This window comes from Strigops habroptila, chromosome 2 (assembly GCF_004027225.2).
Source record: "Strigops habroptila isolate Jane chromosome 2, bStrHab1.2.pri, whole genome shotgun sequence".
NCBI lineage: Eukaryota > Metazoa > Chordata > Aves > Psittaciformes > Psittacidae > Strigops > Strigops habroptila.
In genome coordinates, this window is record NC_044278.2 from 71,950,569 (window position 1) to 71,970,593 (window position 20,025).

General features: G+C 42.4%; 1 protein-coding gene across 1 annotated transcript; it reads left to right on the forward strand.

Moving 5' to 3' along the window:
* The first annotated feature begins 1,375 nt into the window (after positions 1–1,375).
* Positions 1,376–19,224, forward strand: DCT (dopachrome tautomerase). The gene is made up of 8 exons (XM_030476190.1): positions 1,376–1,989; positions 9,611–9,910; positions 11,375–11,475; positions 12,553–12,719; positions 14,361–14,540; positions 14,646–14,781; positions 16,211–16,412; positions 18,631–19,224. The coding sequence occupies exons 1-8, from the start codon at positions 1,593–1,595 to the stop codon at positions 18,810–18,812; spliced, it is 1,665 nt and encodes a 554-aa protein (XP_030332050.1). The 5' UTR covers positions 1,376–1,592; the 3' UTR covers positions 18,813–19,224.
* The last annotated feature ends 801 nt before the right edge of the window (positions 19,225–20,025 follow it).

Below are 20,025 nucleotides of genomic sequence, written 5' to 3' on the forward strand. Positions count from 1 at the left end.
TTCAGGTGCTCAGTGGTACAGAGAGGTGTGTTGTTCAGAATGTCCTTGAATCAGTGCCTCCATTTATAACTCCTGAGCTTCCTGAACATATTTGTCCAGCAACTAGTTGTTCTTTCTGTCTTTATCACATTTGCATTGAAAGCAGCAGGCAAAAGCCAGTTCCAGGTAAACTGAATCCTAAGAGAGATGAGTTGAAACCCATTTCATACTATGGGGTATTGCTAGTTGGCTTTGTACGTCCATAAATGAAGTAGAATCCTATTTTAGTTTGTCTGGCAAATAATAAATTTTGATATAAAGACTTGAGAACCTGAAAGTCCTGATGACAGTGTCTGCAGCGTGGATGAACTCTTTAGCTGCCATGATGGCAGTATGTTTGCTGCATAGGTAATAGACTTCTTATGCCAGAATGGCGCAGTTGAACATCCATGGAAATGTTGAATAGAACAGACACAACCACAGTTGTTTTCATTACACATAGCCAAAAATGGCTAAACAACAGAGGTGTGGAGGGGGGAGGTAACAAAAGCTTTTAGTGAAGCAGAGGGTTCTGCAGAATGGTGGAGCTGAACTAATAGCTGTTGCTTCAGACTTCTTTCATGACTTATCCTTACTTTATTTTGATTTATTAATTTTATTCCTTTAGCACATAGGAGCTGCATTGTGGGCAAGTACTGCTGTGTATAAGGAGCTTTTTAAAGCAATTTTTGTTGATGTCCTGAACAAAACCACTTGTCTGTGTGTCTGGTGTGTGTATTGATCTTACAGACTGTCTCTTGCCAGATGGGTAATAAATACTCAGCTGTGGCAGTTCTGAAAGTCTAGCCGCCAGACCAGTCCCAGAACAATTTCTGGTGTAATGATGGGGAAAGGATTAGAGAGCAAACAAGGACCATTTACCCTTTAAAAACAATTAAATAATTTATTTTGCATGCAAAAAGGCCATTAAGAAGGGAGCCCTGCTCCACTTGCCACTGTTTACAGTACAAGCACTGGAGTTCTGCAGTCAGCAGATGGAGTCTCTATCCCAAACTATTACTACCAGGTTTGTGAATTTTCATTAATGATGCACCTATATCCGCTGTGCTTCCAGTACATTTTCTGCTTTCCTACTGCTACTGCTTTAGTGGGAAGTGTTATCTTGCAGTGAAAAGAGGAGCGGTTTCCTCTTCTATTTATCATCTGTTTACAGGGTTTTGATTAAAAGATTAAACCTCTTTCTCCAGCAACCTCAGCTAAAACCAGACCATCAGTTTCTCAAAGCTTGTGAAAGACTTGAAGAAATGAATCTGAGGCATTCACTCTCCTGACAAGCTGCCACAGCCTGCAGAACTTGCTCTCACGCTGGTGTTTTTTCTGCCCTTGATGTCATGTGCAAAACACGAGGATTTGTGCCGTGCTAATCCCTCTAATGAGACCTTCTCCCAGCCTCTATATAAACCCTGTTCAAAGCCGTGGCTGCTGGACTGGCACCACAGAGCCAAAGCATCCATCTTTTGAACTGCATTCAAGACTATTGGAGACCAGGATTAAACAAACACCCAACACCAGCATCCTCAGCAGCGAGAGGGATTATCCCAGTTGGCTGGGGCATGGAGCTGTGTCAAGGCCAGACTGTCCCACGGCGGAAAAATCCCTGCTTCACTCGCTCAGTTCCAGCAGAGAGGCAGAGCCTGCACCCAGCTGTAATGAGCACCCTGAGGTGGCTCTTCTGGGCTGGCCTGGGCTACCTGAGCTGCTGCTGTCCCTCACGGGTGCAGGCACAGTTCCCCCGTGCCTGCATGACAGTGGATGCCCTTCACTCAAAACGCTGCTGCCCAGCCTTGGGGGCAGAGCCAGGCAACATCTGTGGATCCCTGCAAGGCAGGGGAGGGTGTCAGGACGTGCAGGCAGACACTCAGCCCTGGAGTGGCCCCTACACCCTTCGAAATGTGGATGATCGAGAATGGTGGCCCCTCAAGTTCTTCAACAAGAGCTGTCGGTGCGCAGGTGAGAAGGGTGCTGGGTTGAGGGGATGGGGATAGATGAGTCCACTAACCTTGCTCCAAAGGCCAGAAACGTCCCTGGTGGTGTAAGGCAACAATAAGACTCCAAATATTATCAGTATCCTAAGAATACTGTTATGTTCATGGTACTATCAGCTCTTTTTCAGAGTAATGGAGTCTAAAAAGTGTTTTCTTTCATGCAAACTTTTGGGTTTACCTCTTTGTCTCTGGAGTTATCCCTGTAGCCACCCATCACCTTTCTCCACAGATCTGATCATCATTGATCAGAGATAAATTCCTCTTGACATAGTACTTGGCAGCATGATATATCCCTGTGCACCGAAAATGCATGGATGTCTGGCCATGGTGTTTCCCAGGGTTGTTAACTAAGTCTGCAGCTCACTTGGTTTGTACAATCAGCAAAGAGTCCATCCATCCTTCTCCTCCCCATCTCCAGACGCTCCTTCCCACCCATGACTTTGCTTGGGCTTCTGTCTTCACATGCTGGAGGTGAAACACTCAGGGATGGGATCTACTTGAAGACTAACCTGGCCAAAAGGACCAGCTTGTAATAAGACCAGTTCACTAGCACTGGCAAGAGAGGGGGAAGAGGAAGGTGACACCAGGGCAGGATAAGATGACAGGACCATTTCCCAGCAGCATCCCTAGTTGAAGAAGGGTTAAAATGAGCAGGAACCACAACCTCAGCCCAGGCTGCTTTGCAGGGCTGGTAGGAGATGGTAGCAGGAGTCAGGCAAAAGGCACGTCTCAAGCACTGAAGTCACTTGCTAGGCAGATGTCAAATGCAGCCTGGGATTTCTTGTTGGGAACATGAAATTGTATGAATTTGCTAACATGGGAAGAATAGCCTGCTTTCCTTTAACCTGATTCTTAGGACTAGCTGAACTGATTTGTCTAAAATACATCTTGGCTCTCACTGTCAAAAAAGACCAGATCAATCTGAGAAGGAAGCACTGCAGAAAATTTCAGCCAATGAGGTTAAGTTTTGCAGTGCTATTATCAAGTGAAAGCAGAGAGGTAGGGACAGATGACTTACATTGATACCTGTTGAAGCTCCTCAAAATTATAACAGACTTCAGAGTATAGATTGGTTTTTATGTCTTTCTTTGACTAGATTTCAAATGCTGATGCGGAAGTACTTTTCCAGACAATTTACAAAAATTGAATGTAGGGCTTTTTCATTTTAAAGACTTCTATAACTCCAAAACTAAAGACAGGTATCATATACAGGCATAGACCCTGAGTCAGAAGAGCACTGAAGCACATGGGCATGCACCAGTATTTACACAGTCCAAGCGATTAGCGCATCAAAACCTGGGACTAAGTTGAAGAGCAGTGTAGACAGATGTGGTCTGCATAAGCAGACATTAATCCGCTTGTCCAGGTAGAGATTAGCACCAGTATTTGATATTTGCAGGACTGAGTCCCAAGTTATGAGACCAGAATGCATTGTTCTTTCATTCAGCCTTAACTTCTGCTGAGCTGTCTCCTCTCTTTGGCTCTTTAAGTCCGGCTTCTCCCACTTCATACCCTTCAGTCTTTATTATCTAAATATACCAGTGATAAAACATTAATGTGGATGGCATCCTTAAGGATGATATTCAGAAAGGTTTCCTGGGCTCTACTCTGCTTGATGCTGCAAGCAAAGGCATTCCTAGGTGAACACTAAGAAGTTCACAACTATGTGGGGTTTGAATTAGATCTGATGCTTTTGCAATGGTGGTAATTGTGTGTCTGTGTCTATCACTATCTTGTTGCAGTTTTTTTACTCTGTTTTATACACTGGTTGGCTGTCTGCACACCAAAGTTTTAAATGGTGTGACATGTGGCCTTTATTAGGCACCTAGGGCTGTGGTGCCTGTGGTAGGTAACATAAATTAAATATCTGCATTCAAAGGGACATGGAACAATGCACATGTCTACTATTTAAGGTATCCTGTTTTCCAAATTAATGTTATGTGCAAACTGCGTATTTGAAATGGTTCCTGGCTTGTGCAAACTCCAGTCCATGCCGAGGCTCTTTCTGGCATTTTAACAATATAAACGGTTGTGTTCCAGTGCCATCTTGGCACTATTTATAGTTTAGACATGGTGTAAACGATAACCTGTGGGAACTCCAACTGCCATGTAGCTAGCTGTATTTGGTTATACACTGCCATTTAAATGTGTCACATAGCTGATGGTGGTTAGGTAGGAAACCTGTAGGAGCTGTGAGGAGAAGGGGCCAGGATTTTCCAAAACGGGATTCTGGAGTTCTCGCAATAAATGAATCTATTCGAGCTTTCTGCTGAAAACTTAATAGCTAAGGATAAAAGGAACACTGAAAATTTGGCTTTTCGTTGTTGCTGCTTACTCACTGATGAAAAATGTCTCAATATCACATCCATCCCCGTCTGAGTGCTGAATATTTCGGGGGGGGGGCAGAAAAAAAAAGAAAATCCCAAACACAAACAGGTATTGATGGGTATTTATTGTGGGATCAGATTATTTTTATATTTGCTCTCAAATTAATGTGGATTTTCTAAGGAAAATAAAACCCCCTATATTTCTAGGCTTTAGAAGGTAATATGCACTAGTCTCTCTTTAACTGAGGACAAATATAACAGAATAAGATTCGTACAACAGAATGATTCACCTTTACTTCCCACTTTTTGCACATGATCAAAAAGATAATTTTAAGTCTGTTGTCAGGATGCTGCTTGCTGCATGTTTCACTCTATGTTGGTGGCAGCAAAAATGTAATCTCTAGAAAAAAAGATGTGGTTATGGCACGAATGTAGCCAGGAGACAGAAAAGAGTTTTAAGTTCCTAATTTCAGTTTTGAATCCATTGTATGTGTTCTGCAATTGATTTGCGTGCACCCAGTATTAATTCAATTTATATAAATTCTTAAACTGAAATGACCTGATGACAGTTCCTGACAGTGTGCAGTACTATGTGAAGGGTAATTTGTTTTTCAACAAGGTGTGTTGAAATAGACCAAGTGTTGGATGCACTAGTCTAACCCTGAACATTGACACTTGTAGGTAGTTACACAACAAAGCAGTATTTTGGTGGGATAGTTAAATTCAGTTTAAAAGAATACTGTTTTAGAAGATTTAGAAACTAAGTGCTATTTTGAGTTCTAAAGGTAAAAATTCTACTGATGTGATACAGATCTGGTATAGCGTTTAAAAAACTCAGTACAGAAGGTTGTTGTGAAAAAATCACTGTGGTCAGTCATGTGGCTGCTAGTACAGATTGTGACAATGATTAACAATGATGTGGTTTGAGTTCACTGAGGAGTTAAACATAATTATTATTATTTTTTTTTTCCAGCCACTTTTTGAGGTTGATGTGTGAACATGTGCTGAACATGACTCTAATTCTTTTTTCCACAGAAGTTTTCTGATAAAAAAAAATTTGAATCTTTTCACATTCGTGTGCAATATATAATCCAGCTGGGGACAGAAAGTTTAAATTCTATTGTTTAGCTGTAAGCAAATTGCCAGTTAAGCCATGTAGCTGAGAAGACAGCTCTCCCATTAGGTAAAAATGAGTTTTTAAAGTAGTTACAAAATATGCTTCTGAGGAGGGACGACGATGGACTCTACACGATTCAATGTGAATCAAGCAGAAGCCACTTTATTGTTCCCACGATCCCTTTATATACAGAGTTTTCTATCTCTACATGCGGTCACGCCCCTTTTGATTGGTAAAAGCCCTCTTGCACGAGGCAATCACGCAGCTCGGTAAGTGTCCTTATTGCATCACCTAATTCCTGGTGTTCTTCCCATGTATCCAACTGCAGATGTTTTCTTCCTCTTATCTTCTTCTTGGTATGCGGCTATGTGTTTAGAAGAAGCTCTCTGATGGCTGGTTCACACCCTCTTATCTTCTTCTTGGTATGTGGCTGCATGCTTAGAAGATGCCCTCCTATGGCTGGCTCATCACATGTCCACTGTCCTCCAAATACGACCCCACATGCTTCATTTACTTGTTGTAGGGCAATGCGGCTGTTGGATTATACTAAATTATAACCATACCTTGATGACCCTGTTAAAGCTCATGCTAGGTACAGATCTTCCACATCCTATAGCCTAACAGTATGTCCAAATGAAGAGCTAGAAGAGAAGAGCTATTTGTCTCGCATGGTAGCAGTCCTGATCCTACATTTGGGATACTGCAGTATGCTGATCTTTCAAATCTAATGTAACTCCTGTTTTAATGTAATGGCTAAAGAAGTCTCAAAATGTTCCTTTCTCCCCATCTGATAAATGATGTGTATTGAGCTGGTATTTGTGGACTGAAGAGGCATGGCAGCTGCTGATTTCATCTTCATACAAGAAAAAACAGGGCAGAAGATGATGAGTGTTGGATGGGTTGCTTTTTACTGAAGGAAAGACACCGAATTGATGGGGTTATTAATTTGTGTTACTCTCAGTGTCTGAAAGCCAACCACATGCTATGACTGCTCAGAGGTAGACAAATCTCTGTGAGCTCAGGCGATCACTGGGATGGAGGAGCAGCTACAGTGGTGTGTGATAGCTGGTGTTAGCATACACCAGTAATGCGTATTAACACATACCAAGTGTTGTGTCATTAGAAGTGTCTTTTTCTCAATGTCATGCCCATGGCCTGACCCACTGGGGGAAGTTGTGTTGCCATAGTGCCTACAGAAACAGCCAGATTCACCCAACTTGACTGGGAAAGAGCACTGTTAATGATGGTGAGATTAGACGCAGAAGAAGACAGCTCCCAAGACATGTGATCCAATCTACAGACGAAAGGGTTAGTGGAGAAGACACCCCAGATGGCTTTTATTACCCAGAGGCATTATGATGGTAATTCCTGAAAGCAGTGGAAAAAGCAGGGAGCATCTGGATCCCATCCATGACGTGGTTTCCTGTCTGTGTGCCAGAATGACCTCTCACACCATATTCTCTAGGAACCACAAGAGATGAGAATTATCTCTGTTGTTCCTGGCATAGCCCCAGAGAAGGTAGTATGCTGAGTTGCTACTTGTTAGTCACTGAAGGAAAAAAAATGCGTAGGCATGAGTCCTTCTATGTTCCTAAGGTCCCTGTATTAAAAAAAAATCTCGAAAGGATCTCACTGTCTTCCTTTAAATGTCTACTGTGTGTTATATCCTGATAATATGAGATTGCTTTTTCTGCTTTCCTAGACCTGACTGTTGGAGTCCAGCATCACCAGTGTAGTAGACACAGTTAAGTTGTAAGAGATTAGGACATAACAGTTCACAGTGTTATCATCTGGGAAGTCCACAAGGCAGTAAATAAACTTTCTGAAAACAGCAATGCATCATTTCCAGACCAGTGGCCTAGTAGAACGCTTGAGAAACAAATGCTGAAAAAGTCATTTGGGTGGGACATAAAAGACCTAGGTCTGAGTATTGCAGTCATTCCTGTTTGCAGTGTGGGAAATCCCAGACCTCCATCAGCTCCTCACCATTTCGTAATTAAAGTCCTGTGATGCATAGAGTCTGCTGAAAGAAAATGACAAAAAGCAACTTTTTATTTCATGAAGTGTTGCTGTTGTGTGCATTTCTGACAAGAGAACGTTGCCGAATAGATCTGCAGATGTTACAAAAATGTTCCACACAATCAGCAGAACTTCGCCTGGAAATCATCTCCTCCTGTTCGCCAGCATCTTCTTTGCTGCAGTCCTCCTTCTTACCCAGTAAAAGCTGATCTCCCATTGAAAAGTGTCAGTGGGAGAAGTGGGTGAAGGAATGAACCCCTTGGCTTACTTCATAGATTAGGTGGTTAAGATAGTTAATTCTGCAGAGTATCAATTGGATTTAATTAACACCTGCGCAAGGGAAACAGGTGAGGGGTCATTGGTCCACCTGGCTCCAGATGCCGTACAAGTGGAGAAAAGCTTTTTTCTCCATGAAGATAACCAACAGTTTCAGGCTTTTGCAAATTCCTTTTCATAGCCTCAAGGAGGTGCATAGAATATATCTAAAATATGGGTATTGTCTGATAAAATGAGCATGGGTTTCAAGAGCTGGATGGAACCAAAGGGCCCTTACTGAGAGAGGAATAGGCACCATCAGAGCCTCAGCAAGTGACTGGTGGAGTCTTGTTCTGGTACCAAGACCAGACAGGAGAAGCATGGTCCTGACCTAACTTTGGTTCTATTAGTGCTATGTTTCCGTGTGATGCTTATACAATGCTGTGAGTAGATGGGTCATTTGAATTAATGGAAGTGTGACCACCAGTCTTAAAAAAGATTGCTAACAGATCTTTTCATGGTTAATTTCTGCTTTGCCCCTCTTCTCTTAAAAAGGATTGAATTGTACCTTTGGGCATGAGGGGACAACAGCTGCTTTCCAGAAGTTCATGGTCCACATATGAAACTTGTTCAATACACATAGCATAATTGAGGCAGTGTTTCAAGATATTCCCGATATTTGCCATCTGGTCAGTACGTGCTGAAGTATGTGACTGGCCCTAATGGCTAGGCTGAGTTGTCAAGACTGAGCAAGTATGCAGATAGTGGAATACACCAAATTCACAACAGCAATTGTGCTCTTCTGATGGGACTCTCAGGATACTGTGATAAAATCTACCTTCCATGTTGCTTCCCCCCTATCTTAATCTCTGCCCTCATCATAGTAACATGTGTAATCTTCTTTCTTTCATAAAACTATAAGCTACTTGCTTTTTCTGGCACATGTCTTCATCCTCCTAAATGAATGCCCACTGTCCGACACCACTGCTATGCCAGCAGCCTGCCTGTGTGCAGCAGGAGGCAGATGTCTGCTGCAGGAGCAGTTCGTTGGTTGTTCCCCATCTCCCCTGGCAAAGGCAAAGGCAAAGGCAAAGGCAAAGGCAAAGGCAACAGGGCCTTTCTGCTGCTGCTGGCAGTCTGCTGTGGTGGGTGAGAGGCCATGCTTGAAGAAAGCTCTGCTTTCCTGAGCTCTTCCAGGGTCTGAGCTAATAGCCTAGAGCAGACCCAATTACTTGTGCTAGGAATGATGCCAGCGGGGAATGACAGTACTGCAGTGTTTCTCAGGCTCTTATTGCAGCACCATTTAATAATGCTTAAAGCGTGACCTGCAGCACCCCTGGTGCTCATCCTGGATTGTGTTGGGTCCCAGACACACTGTTAACAGACATTAGTTTTTCCAAAGTTTTGTCCTTAAGAGAACTGTTTTGTTTGGGGATTTTTTTTTCTGTGCTTAAGGATCCATGTGAGTTGACCCTTTTTTGGCTTTGATCCTGGAAGCCTGGGAGTACTTGAGAGCCACTCGAGCAAAGCACTTCACTTAACTTGAAGTGCTCAGCCCTCTGTTTGCTGAGACTCCTCTCATGCCTGAGGGCTTCATGAAGCTCTGAGCATCTTGGAGCATCAAGCCCATTACCCAGTGCTTCACCTCCCCAATTGGCTGAGTGTGATTCTTGGCCCTGCCGTGGCTCTGGGAAGCAAGCCATCCTTTTGGTTAGGCAATTGGCAAAACTGCCAGTCTGCTCAGCAGCTGTCCCTTCCAGGAACTGGTGTCTCTGGCAGGAAAGAGTGCTAATTCATAATTTTTCTACATTCACTGTTAGTTTTCTCTGATTCACAATGTCATGACTGCTCTTTCCCTCCTGATTCAGGAAACTTTGCTGGCTATAACTGTGGTGACTGCAAGTTTGGCTGGACTGGCCCCGAATGCAACGTGAAGAAGCCAGCAGTTGTCAGGAAGAATGTCCACTCCCTGACGCCAGAGGAGAGAGAGCAATTCTTCAATGCTCTTGACCGTGCAAAGACAACCATTCACCCAGACTATGTAATTGCAACTCAGCACCGGACAAGTCTGCTTGGTCCCACTGGAGAGGAACCGCAAATTGCCAACTGTAGTATTTATAACTACTTTGTTTGGCTTCATTACTACTCAGTCAGAGACACGCTGCTAGGTTAGTGCTTATCTTATCCCATGGGCTCTGCAGGTAAAGGGAAGGGTGAAAAGTATCGTTGCTGAACAAACTTAAGTATGCTTAACAAAGCTGTGCTACTTCATCAAGCAGTGAGTCCCAGTAGGGGCAGATCTGTTGAGCGAAACGGTGGTGAGAAGCTGGTGGCCATCTGCAGTTGAGAGAGGTGCGCTTCAGACCTGCTGTGCTCTGGTCCCCCCCATCCCATGGTGGCTGGAGCATACCAGCCACACTCCTGGTGCATCTTCTGTCTGACAGGGAGGCTGTTCACAGGCTCCATTGCTGGGTGAACTGAAGTGTGGTTAGGCAGTGACTGACTTCAAAAAAGTGTTTCTAGTCCACAGGATGAGGTAAATGCAGTAGCAGTGGGAAAGGGGCTCTGCAGCGGTGAAGGCAGAGAGCATGCAGACATGTCTGGGACCAGAGTGCTACTGCTTTCTGTGCCCATGAGCAAGACACTAAGGATGGGATTTGCCTGGCTAACCACAGCCAGCTTTTAAAACCAAACCAGGTCAGAGGTTTGGGTATCTAACACCATGCTTTCTCCCAGATCCGAATTTCGGTCCTCATAGCCCTTCTAGACAGAAGTACCTATACCAGCCCTATTTTGTAAAGCCCAGCTCTTGCTGGAGACAGCACCAGTATGACTTTTCTACCTGCTAGTCCTATGTACAAGCTGAACAGCCTATATCTACCTCCTTGCTAGAGGGTATCTGCTACCCTGCAGTCAGTTTTCTTCACTGTGTCCTTTTGACACTATTCTATTTTGCAGGGCTGAAGGAAGCAGTCTCTAGCCTAGCAAGAGCAAAGGTCCTTCAGGGGACAGGACAGAAATGTGGAAAGGGAAAGAGGCAACTTCTAGTGCTGCTGCAGTGGTAAATAAATTCATATGTGGGTTGAAGCTTGCTGCAGTAATAAATCCATATGTGGTTTGAAGCCTCCATCCTTTGAGTGTCTTAGTTCTCATGTGTAATAACAAGAGCACAATACAAGAAATAACAAGCACAATTTAAAGAAAATCGGCAAAGGACATTGGAATACTGTTGGCAGGTTATGGAAAATGCTGAGATTCTCAATTGATACGTTGTATAGGTCCTGCAGCTGATCAAGAGAATGAAATAATGTGGTACATATCAGGAAGAAGCTAAGATTTCAGACAATAAGACTGTTTCTTAAAACCAAAATCCACTACAAGGGTAAGAAATCTTCACAGTGTCCAACTTTAAGGGGAATGTGAAGTTTTGAGAAGCACTGAAGTGAATAACCACAGAGGAGTTTGTTTCTCTTGTCTCACAGAAGTGTTGTAACTTGTGATGTGCACACTCTGTCCAAAGGTGCAGAGCTGCAGGTTTTTGTTTAACTCCACCCCAGGCAATAGAAGAAGGTGCTGTCTTTCTCTCCAACCTCATTTGGTGCCTAAGTGCTTATTTTATCTTCTCTTTGTAGGGCCTGGCCACCCGTTCACAGGTATCGATTTCTCCCACAAAGGACCTGCCTTTGTTACTTGGCATAGGTACCATTTGCTGTTGCTGGAGAGAGACCTGCAGGTTAGCTGAACAGCCTTCCCTTTCCTCATGCAGCTTCTCTCTTTTGCTATGTGACTTTGTTGAGCCAGACAAGGGTAACCTATTTCCCAGGATAGCTTCTTACCCAAACTTCTAGGAGTGTTTGCTCACTGATCCTTTTTTGTTTAAAGTGAAGTTAGTGCTTTCCAGGTACTGAGGACTGAACAGCTTCTCACTGTGAACAACGATGTGAAGGTTATCATGGAGATTTTTTCTTCATCTCCACAATAGAGGACAGAAAATGTGAATTAACAGTATTTAGTAATAAAATCAAAGCAAATTACATACATGTAAAACATGTTAACAGATATTGTCTCTTGACGTTGAAGATACCATCCCAATGAAAGCAACTCTAAATACTAACCCCTTTAAATGTGCCATGCGATACATTTAAAACATACATATATTTAGCAATACATCTTTTAAAGAAATATATGTTATCGTGGCTGCAGTCAGTTGCTGAAGCATTGACTCATTTCCATTTGCATTACTTCTACGTTGGCAATGTTAATGTGTTTCAGCCTTGCAGTTCTCTAATGAAAATGGTTGGTATCAAAATATCTGCAGGATCTCGCTTGTGTGAAATCGTAGCTAAAAAGCAAGCACAAGCAAATGCACCGTATTCCTCTATTAATGCAAGATCAGATTCTTCCCTAGGGCTAGGCTTTCTGGAGTGAAAGCAAACCACATGCACAATTTTATCCATTACCCACTTACATCACTCAGAAAGCCTCTTAGTTGCTTTAAGGCTCAATTCAGGTTGCTCCTGCTCTCCTGCCTGGTCTCTGAGTTGGCAGACAGCCTAACACAGCCAAAAGAAGTGCAGTCCAACATCAGAGAAACTAGTAACAATGTATTTGCTTGGACTGACTTAATGCCCCCATCTTTTGAAAGGAGTTGGAACAAGGTTGTGAAATGCATGTAGCTGAAATGCAGAATGAAAAACAGAATATCCAGTGAAATATCCAATGAATACCCAGTAAAAAAACTTGCAGGAGTCCCTTTCTTCCTCTTTCCTTTGAAGATGATTCACTGCTAACCTGTTTCTGTCTATTGCAGCGACTGACAGGCAACGACTCCTTCGCGTTGCCCTACTGGAACTTTGCCACGGGTAGAAATGAGTGCGACATCTGCACGGACCAGCTCTTTGGAGCACAGCGGCCAGATGACCTGGGGCTGATCAGCCTGAATTCCAGGTTCTCCCAGTGGCAAATAGTTTGTAACAGGTATGAGAATATCCAAAGCAAGCTTGCATACTGACCAAACATTGTTTAATTCAGTGCTGACAGCATGGGCTCCCCTCTCCCTCAGTGAGTGAGAGGCAGGAGAAAAGCCAAGTCATCTTTTTTAAAACTGGGAATCATGGTCAGTGTGTGTGTAGATGGTGCTGTGTAAATTTCCTTCCTGGTATTATGGGAGTATATTTTTTAAAGATGATTCTTTTGATACAGGATTTTAGTCGGTTCAGCCAATTTGAAGATGCCAAAAGTCTGCGGAGTTTGCATATTGGCAAGTATTTTTTAAGGAAGAAATGCCTGCCTGTTGGTTCTCTCTAACAAACACCCAACTGATTTTGGCAGCAGAAACAGAAAACTGTTTTGGCATATAGGGAGCTAGAGACAGGCTGAAAAATCTGTTCCCTTGTACTGGGTGAGACCTTAACCCTGAAATGTTTAGTGCAGTTTGGGGACTGACTTCAAAGTGACTGAGATTTCACATGGAAAACAGTGCAGAGACAACCAGGAGCTTGCTGTCAGCTCTCTGTAGGCATATACTGATTTGGGTGACAGTAGGGCTTTGATAGGAGATTCACACACAGGACTGGGGTGCTTACGACATCAGATGCTGCCCGTTACAATACCCATATAACATTCTCTTGTCAGCGCAGGGGTAGCATGTAATCAGTCAGATGGAGGTACCAAGAGCTCAGGGCTTTTCAAAAGTGCCTCTTTCTCTGCGTACCTAAAGAGCTACTTGAAATTCCAGCTTTAGGCACCACTTGGCTTTAAATCTCACCCCTACTTTTTCTCTAAGATAAATAGGGCTTTGTTTTTTCCTGAAAACTGAAGTGACTAAACTTTTGCCTTGCCAAAGTTAAACAGAGAAGGGCTTTTGTTTACTTCAGGAGTTTCTGAAAATGCCGTTTCATTTCATACTGAATAGCATAGAATTTTTTCACAAGTGTTACACTGTTTTTCTCCTCCTTCTTTTCTCTTTCTCTCCCTCTCCCTGATATAAAGGACTTGCTCACCATTAGCTACTGGGCAACCCTTGCAAAAGCAGGATGTCCTCCAGGCCCTGAGAAAGAGGATGGAAAACATTGCAGTTGCTTTTTTTCTAGAGAAGATGAGGGATGGAAATTAAAATCCCATTTTCTGTTGTTCCTTGCATTTTCTCAGCCCACCCTGAAGCCCTGCAGTGGGACTTCCCTCTTTTTTTGAGTTAAAATGCTAGTCTTTACTCAGGACTGAAAGTTTGTCAATTCAGAATTCAAAAGGCTGTTTTATATTGTCTGGCAAAAACTGTTCTTCCAAAGCCCTTGGGAGGGCAGAAGATGCGAAGGGAGTTGTGCTTGCCTTTTCTAGAGCATCCTCTCTCTGTGAACAATGAACCTCGTAACTCTTGGTCCAAATGACTGATGGTCCACAGAGGATGCAGAGCCACAGAAAGCCATGGCACAGTGGCAGTTCTGCAATAAATTTGTCTCCCAGGCCACAGGAGGTAAAGCGAGGTGCCCCAAGAGGTGTCAGTGCCTGACCGCTGCTCTCTCATATGTATAGCCAAGGCCTCTTTCATACTATGGGTCTAAAAGCCAACAAGTCCTCACCTTATTCTGACTTGTGCTTCTCTTTCTGTTTCACACTCAGTTTGGATGACTACAACCGCCTGGTCACGCTGTGCAATGGGAGTGATGAAGGGCCGCTGCAGCGGAGGCTGCCCAGGGGCTCCAGTGAGCAGCTGCCCACTGCAGAGGATGTCAGGAGGTGCCTTTCCCTGCAGGAGTTTGACAGCCCCCCCTTTTTTCGCAACTCCAGTTTCAGTTTCAGGTTTGTCCTTCAGCTTCTCCAGAGCTGGCTGGGTCACAGGTTTTCTTTATGTGCGCATCTGTCAGCAGAATATGGTTACTGGATGCTGCTTTTACCCATCCACAGGAATGCGCTAGAGGGCTTCGATAAACCAAGTGGAGCCCTTAACTCGCCGATGCTGAGCCTTCATAATTTGGTTCACTCTTTCCTGAATGGGACCAGTGTTCTCCCTCATGCAGCTGCTAACGATCCCATCTTTGTGGTAAGTCTTTTTTCCCCAGTGTGAGTGGCAGTGGCTGTGTTTGAAAGGCACCTATCTCACCAGAGATTTGCAGAATAGAAATAAAGTGAATTCCCTAAAAATAAGTCCTTTAAGTAGAAAAGGAGAAATCTTGTATCTTTTCTTGAACACTGCTGTGCCTGCACAATGGTCAAATAAAGAGGGAAGAAATCTCAGGGTGATTTGCAAAATATAAAATAAGTTTCTAGGGAGAAAAGCTGCTATTCCAGATCGTGTTGCCCTCAATCCTTTCATCAGGTGGTATCTAAATTTAATGGCTTACACCAGACAATTTTACAGCTACAAGGTAAACTGAAAGTAGGGCTAGTTAGTTTAGAGCAGTAGACTGAGCAGTTTGTTCCTTCATTTCAAAATTCACAGGCTAAAAAGAAGCATATCTGACTTCAGGAGCTCTTGGGAAATAGAAATAATGTGATTTCACTGTTGCACTGGTAAAGTGCTGCACTGCAATGAACAGCACAAGCGTCACTGTGCAAATAAAATGCCAACAGTTGACTCTGCTTGCACATCTTTGCCTCCTAATAAATTTATGCCAATTTATTTTCCTCTTTGTTAGATTAAACCACAGTAATTATATAGATAAATGCTAATGCAATTAATTTCTTTCTTACCTTTATTTTAAGTTTTCTATCTTTTATTGGAGAAATTAATCTAAATACTTATGTAGCGTTCTTCAGCTTATTTCCTTAATAATTCTTGAATTCGTTCATGAATTTCTTTCTTACACAATGAAATCTTCATTTCACAATGCTGTAATGTTCTATGCAGGATTATTTTCTATAGGATATTTTCTAAGTTTTTTCCAGGGTTGTAATTAAAAATCACGAGTGCCTCAGAAATTAGTCTGAATTGCCCCAGACATCTGTTACAGTTGCCAGAAACAACTTTCCTGTATTTTAGTGCTTTATAGACTTACAAACTCACTGGAAAGACCTAATCTAATTCACGGGTACCTGGATCTGTGGACCTGGTGGCACGCTCTAAGATGAGCATGAAGGAATCAAATTTTATGCAATTTTCCATACCTGCTCAGAGACGAGACAGATTAAAATATGTTTGAGAGGTGCATTCACCTGAATGAGGTCAGAGGGCTCTCACCAGAGATGATGGACCTGCCTATTCAATAAGCAGCTGATATTAAGCCATCTGGAGGAAGAGCCTATTATGAAAAAGCAGCAATAAGGATGTATACAGCCAAATGTCCTATGTAGAACAATTTACTTGATTCTCATGAGCTATCCTGGTTTCCCCTTCTGTAAAACCCACCTAAATTAGATTGCCCTCTTCTCTCTCTTTCAAAAGCTGCTGCCACCTTAGGTGAGAGTGTTTTAAATACTGTCAGGTTCTGAAAGAGCTTAATAAATGTGCTTGCCCATGACTGGATTTGCAGGTTCTTCACTCCTTTACTGATGCCATCTTTGATGAGTGGATGAAACGGTTTAACCCCCCTGACAATGCCTGGCCTGAGCAGCTGGCCCCCATCGGTCACAACAGACTGTACAACATGGTCCCTTTTTTCCCTCCTGTGACCAACGATGAGCTCTTCCAAACCGCGGAGCAGCTTGGCTACAGCTATGCCATTGACTTGCCAGGTATGTCTCAGAGGTGTGCAGGCTGTTCCAAGCGATGAGACAGCTCATGTTTTCAATGACACAGGCATATGGAAAATAAGGTACCTTTCACAAAATGCATGGGTCTGTTCACCTGTTTGCTAGCAAGCACACACAGGTAGTTACAACTCACCACATAAGCTGTGGTAACTACAAGTCTGCACGTACTTAGTTTGCTCTGCTGCAAAATGCATCAACTTAAACTGCTCCATCCCTGACAAGAGCGCTTCTTTGGGGCTGAAGGAGTCTTTGATTATGGCTCCCATTCCCAGCACTGTCTATACCTGTTACAGGGTCCTTTAACCTGTCAGAGGTCAGGCCTATGCCAGGGAGCTTGTCTGGCTAATGCCAGACATTTTAGAAAATACTTGTTTTGAACAGGGCCCTGAATAACAATGTGTTGAAAATCTTATTAGAGATGAACTCCATTAATCTTTGGATACCCTGGGGAGATGTACCTGGATGTTTTGCATTATAAACCCCTAATTTTAAAGATTTTCCATGTTTGTAGGTGTGATGTGCCTTAGGGTTTGTCTATTTGCTTGAAATTACCTTTGACACAAATCAGCTAAATACAAAAAACAAGAAACCAAAGTATTTATGCACAAAATCCAAACTTTGCAACAGAAGTTACAAATATTTGTAAAAGGCACAAGTGTAAGAGATGCATGAAAATCATGCTTCAGCTGCTTGGCCAAAGATTAAATCTGAGCAGTTACTTTCTTCACCTCTGTGTTCCTTTGGGAGGCAGTAGGTGCTTATCTAACTTCTGTGGCCAGGAATTTCTTCTAAATGCTTACCATATATCTGTGGTTTTAATCTGTGGAGGCTGTTTAGAGGTCTATAGACTGCAAAAGATTGAAAACCTTGTCCTCAGGCTGGATTCATGCAGGGGAGCCCTGATTTAGGGAGGTTTGCTAGCTGGTTCTGCAGTGCTTTTCTCAGAGGTGTCCCCAGAATTTTCCCTAAAAATTTAAACTTCTCCTTTTATGAAATTCAAGTTCTCTTCCATTTGGAATACTGCCTCCCTCCTGCTTTGGAAATGCTGCTGCCCCTTGGGCATGAGATATGCAGAGGGGAACAAAGATGTCTTGTGATTCTGCTGCTTCTCAACTCCCACCTACATAAATAGTTAGCTCTCTGTGAAGCTGCATATCTATCCCTGTCTGCATGATCTGTGTTCAGACAAAGTTTTCACATCCAAGCCTTTCTTTTTTATCTAAATATATGACTTGCTAATTCTACTTCATGTAACCACATTAGAAATCAATATACACTGCTGGCTCTTACTTGAAAGATGGTAAAGTGGTAAACAATTGATTTTGGGACCTTATTGAATTTGGACATGATTGCCTTGAGTCTTGTTGACAGAGACTGCAGATTGGGGAACACAACTTTTTAGCTTTTACAAATCAGTGTGATACCTCCCTGAGCCATCTGTCTCCTTACGCCCGTATGTCTTATTAACTTCTGAATACCTTAAGTCCTTTTGAGAGTTTTTTTGTGACTGTTTAGGCAAACGTAATTGTTGCCATCTCAGTATATGCATAATATTTCAGAACAGGAGAGCAGGCAATTTTTGCTTCTGAAAGCATAAAAGAAAACTCAAAATTCAGCCAAGTGGAGCAGTGTTATTTTAAGAATGGACAATATTATCCTAGAAGACAGTGGTTCCCTAGAAGTGGTTCAAATCAGACGATATGATCTGGAGTTGGTCAGCAGAACATCACGAAGTAGTGCTTTCAGTTAAAAGTCTGACAATAGGCTGCTTTGTGGTCTTAGGAAAATTTATAGGGTTTTCTGTTGACCCAAATAGCTTGGAAACAGCTATGCTGAAATGTCATTATAGTAAAAATTGCTTAAATCATTCATAGCTTTGGCCAAATTAGATAAGAGAATGGTCTTTTTGTCTTGTCACTGTTAATCTGTCCTGTTCTCAAGACTTTAATTTAATTTATGAATTTAATTGTATGAAAGGTTGAAGTTTCAATTCAGCTGTACACTTCTCTGGCAGGAAACATCTCTGGCTCTGTTATGTGTGTCGGTTACATGGTGCATTACCAGCTTCCCCTGTGGTCAGTGGGTCACTAGGCCACACAAGTAATCATAATTACCGGGCTGTGGGACATGTTCTTTATTCCATGTGATTTGAAAAATGAAATTATGGGCTGTCCTCACTTCAGACTTTTCATATTTCCAGGTTCCCTTGAAGAAACACAAGTGTGGGCCGTCATGGTTGGATCCACAGTTGGAGGAGCACTTTTAGCTCTGGCCATGCTTGTTCTGTTGCTTGTACTTTTCCAGCACCGAAGGCAGAGAAAAGGTTTTGAACCACTGATGAATGTGAGCTTCAGCCCCAAAAAGTACATGGAAGAGGCCTAGTGCCCTTGCTTGGTTTCTTTGCTAATTCTTGTAGGAACTGACCTCGATTGCCTGATTGAGAGTTTATCGCACACTCCTTTGGCAGCTGAATACATTGTTCTCATTCAGGTTTTCCCGTTATCTGTAATACATGAAGTCTCTGGGTGCAAGGCCCAAGACAGGACAGACTTTTCTCATTACCAAATGTTATCTGGAGTGTGTGACACTTGTAAGTCATCCTCTATAGATTTAGATCAAGACAGGTAAGAATAGAAATAGAAGAAAACCAGCTTGAATAACCAAAATAATTTTTCACCTCAATATGTTTTTTATTTCATTTAGCAGCTCTAAGATGTGCTTAAAATCATTAACTCTACATATATATTTGAATAACATATTATTTTACAGTTATCAATAAATATGCTTAATAACATCATAGTCTTTTTTTAAGATTCAGAATGTTTCATGCTGTTTGACAAAATACTATAAGAACCCCCTGGTCACAGTTTATTTCAGAACCATGATCAATTCTGTATGTTATTCCCAATTAGGATGATGTTAGCAGTAGACAAACCTCAAATACTCCTAACATTTTAGAGGAGGAGCTCTCTGACAGCTAGGTATACACTTGTGTTTTACCTCTATTGTTACGGACCTCTGACAGAGTTGAAAGTGGTATTCATCCTTCTCTATTTTGGCTCTGCTGCACTGTTCATTAATCTAGACTTAGATTTCCCAAGTCTGGAAATTTCCCAGGGCTCAAGGTAACAAGACTAAGATAGCTCACACTACCCAGTCTGCAGGTGGGGGATCAGGTTTGCATGTGGCACTCCCTAGACCCCATAATCAACATTCTTTTATACATTCCCTGTATATTCCTTTATTTAGACATGGATTTGGACCACATTTGGGTAGCTTTCCTATGTTATCTTGAGACAGGGTTTTTACACAGCAAATGAAGTCCTGAAGAGATTGTGTCCTGAAGCAGCTTTGGTGCTTAATTCATTACATTAAAGGAGTCTCAGATTTTGCATTTTGTAAGGTTCTGAGTCTTAGAAAAATTCTGCTTTTGTAGCCTTGAATAAAAAATTCCAGTTAGTAATAATTTTTTGATATTTTTTTCTAGGCCTGCTCAATACTATCCACGTGGAGTAGAAAGAAGGTCTCAGTAGGTCTTCATTTAGCTTTGGATATGTGCAACTCACAAAACTTGCCTCTAAAATGCAGACTTTTT

What these genes read in the sequence shown, in the direction of transcription:
- DCT (XM_030476190.1), top strand. Translation starts at nt 1,593, where the DNA reads ATGGAGCTGTGTCAAGGCCAGACTGTCCCACGGCGGAAAAATCCCTGC. An exon ending in CAAGAGCTGTCGGTGCGCAG is followed by an intron (nt 1,990 to 9,610) that starts GTGAGAAGGGTG and finishes CTCCTGATTCAG; the next exon opens with GAAACTTTGCTGGCTATAAC. An exon ending in CTAACGATCCCATCTTTGTG is followed by an intron (nt 14,782 to 16,210) that starts GTAAGTCTTTTT and finishes CTGGATTTGCAG; the next exon opens with GTTCTTCACTCCTTTACTGA.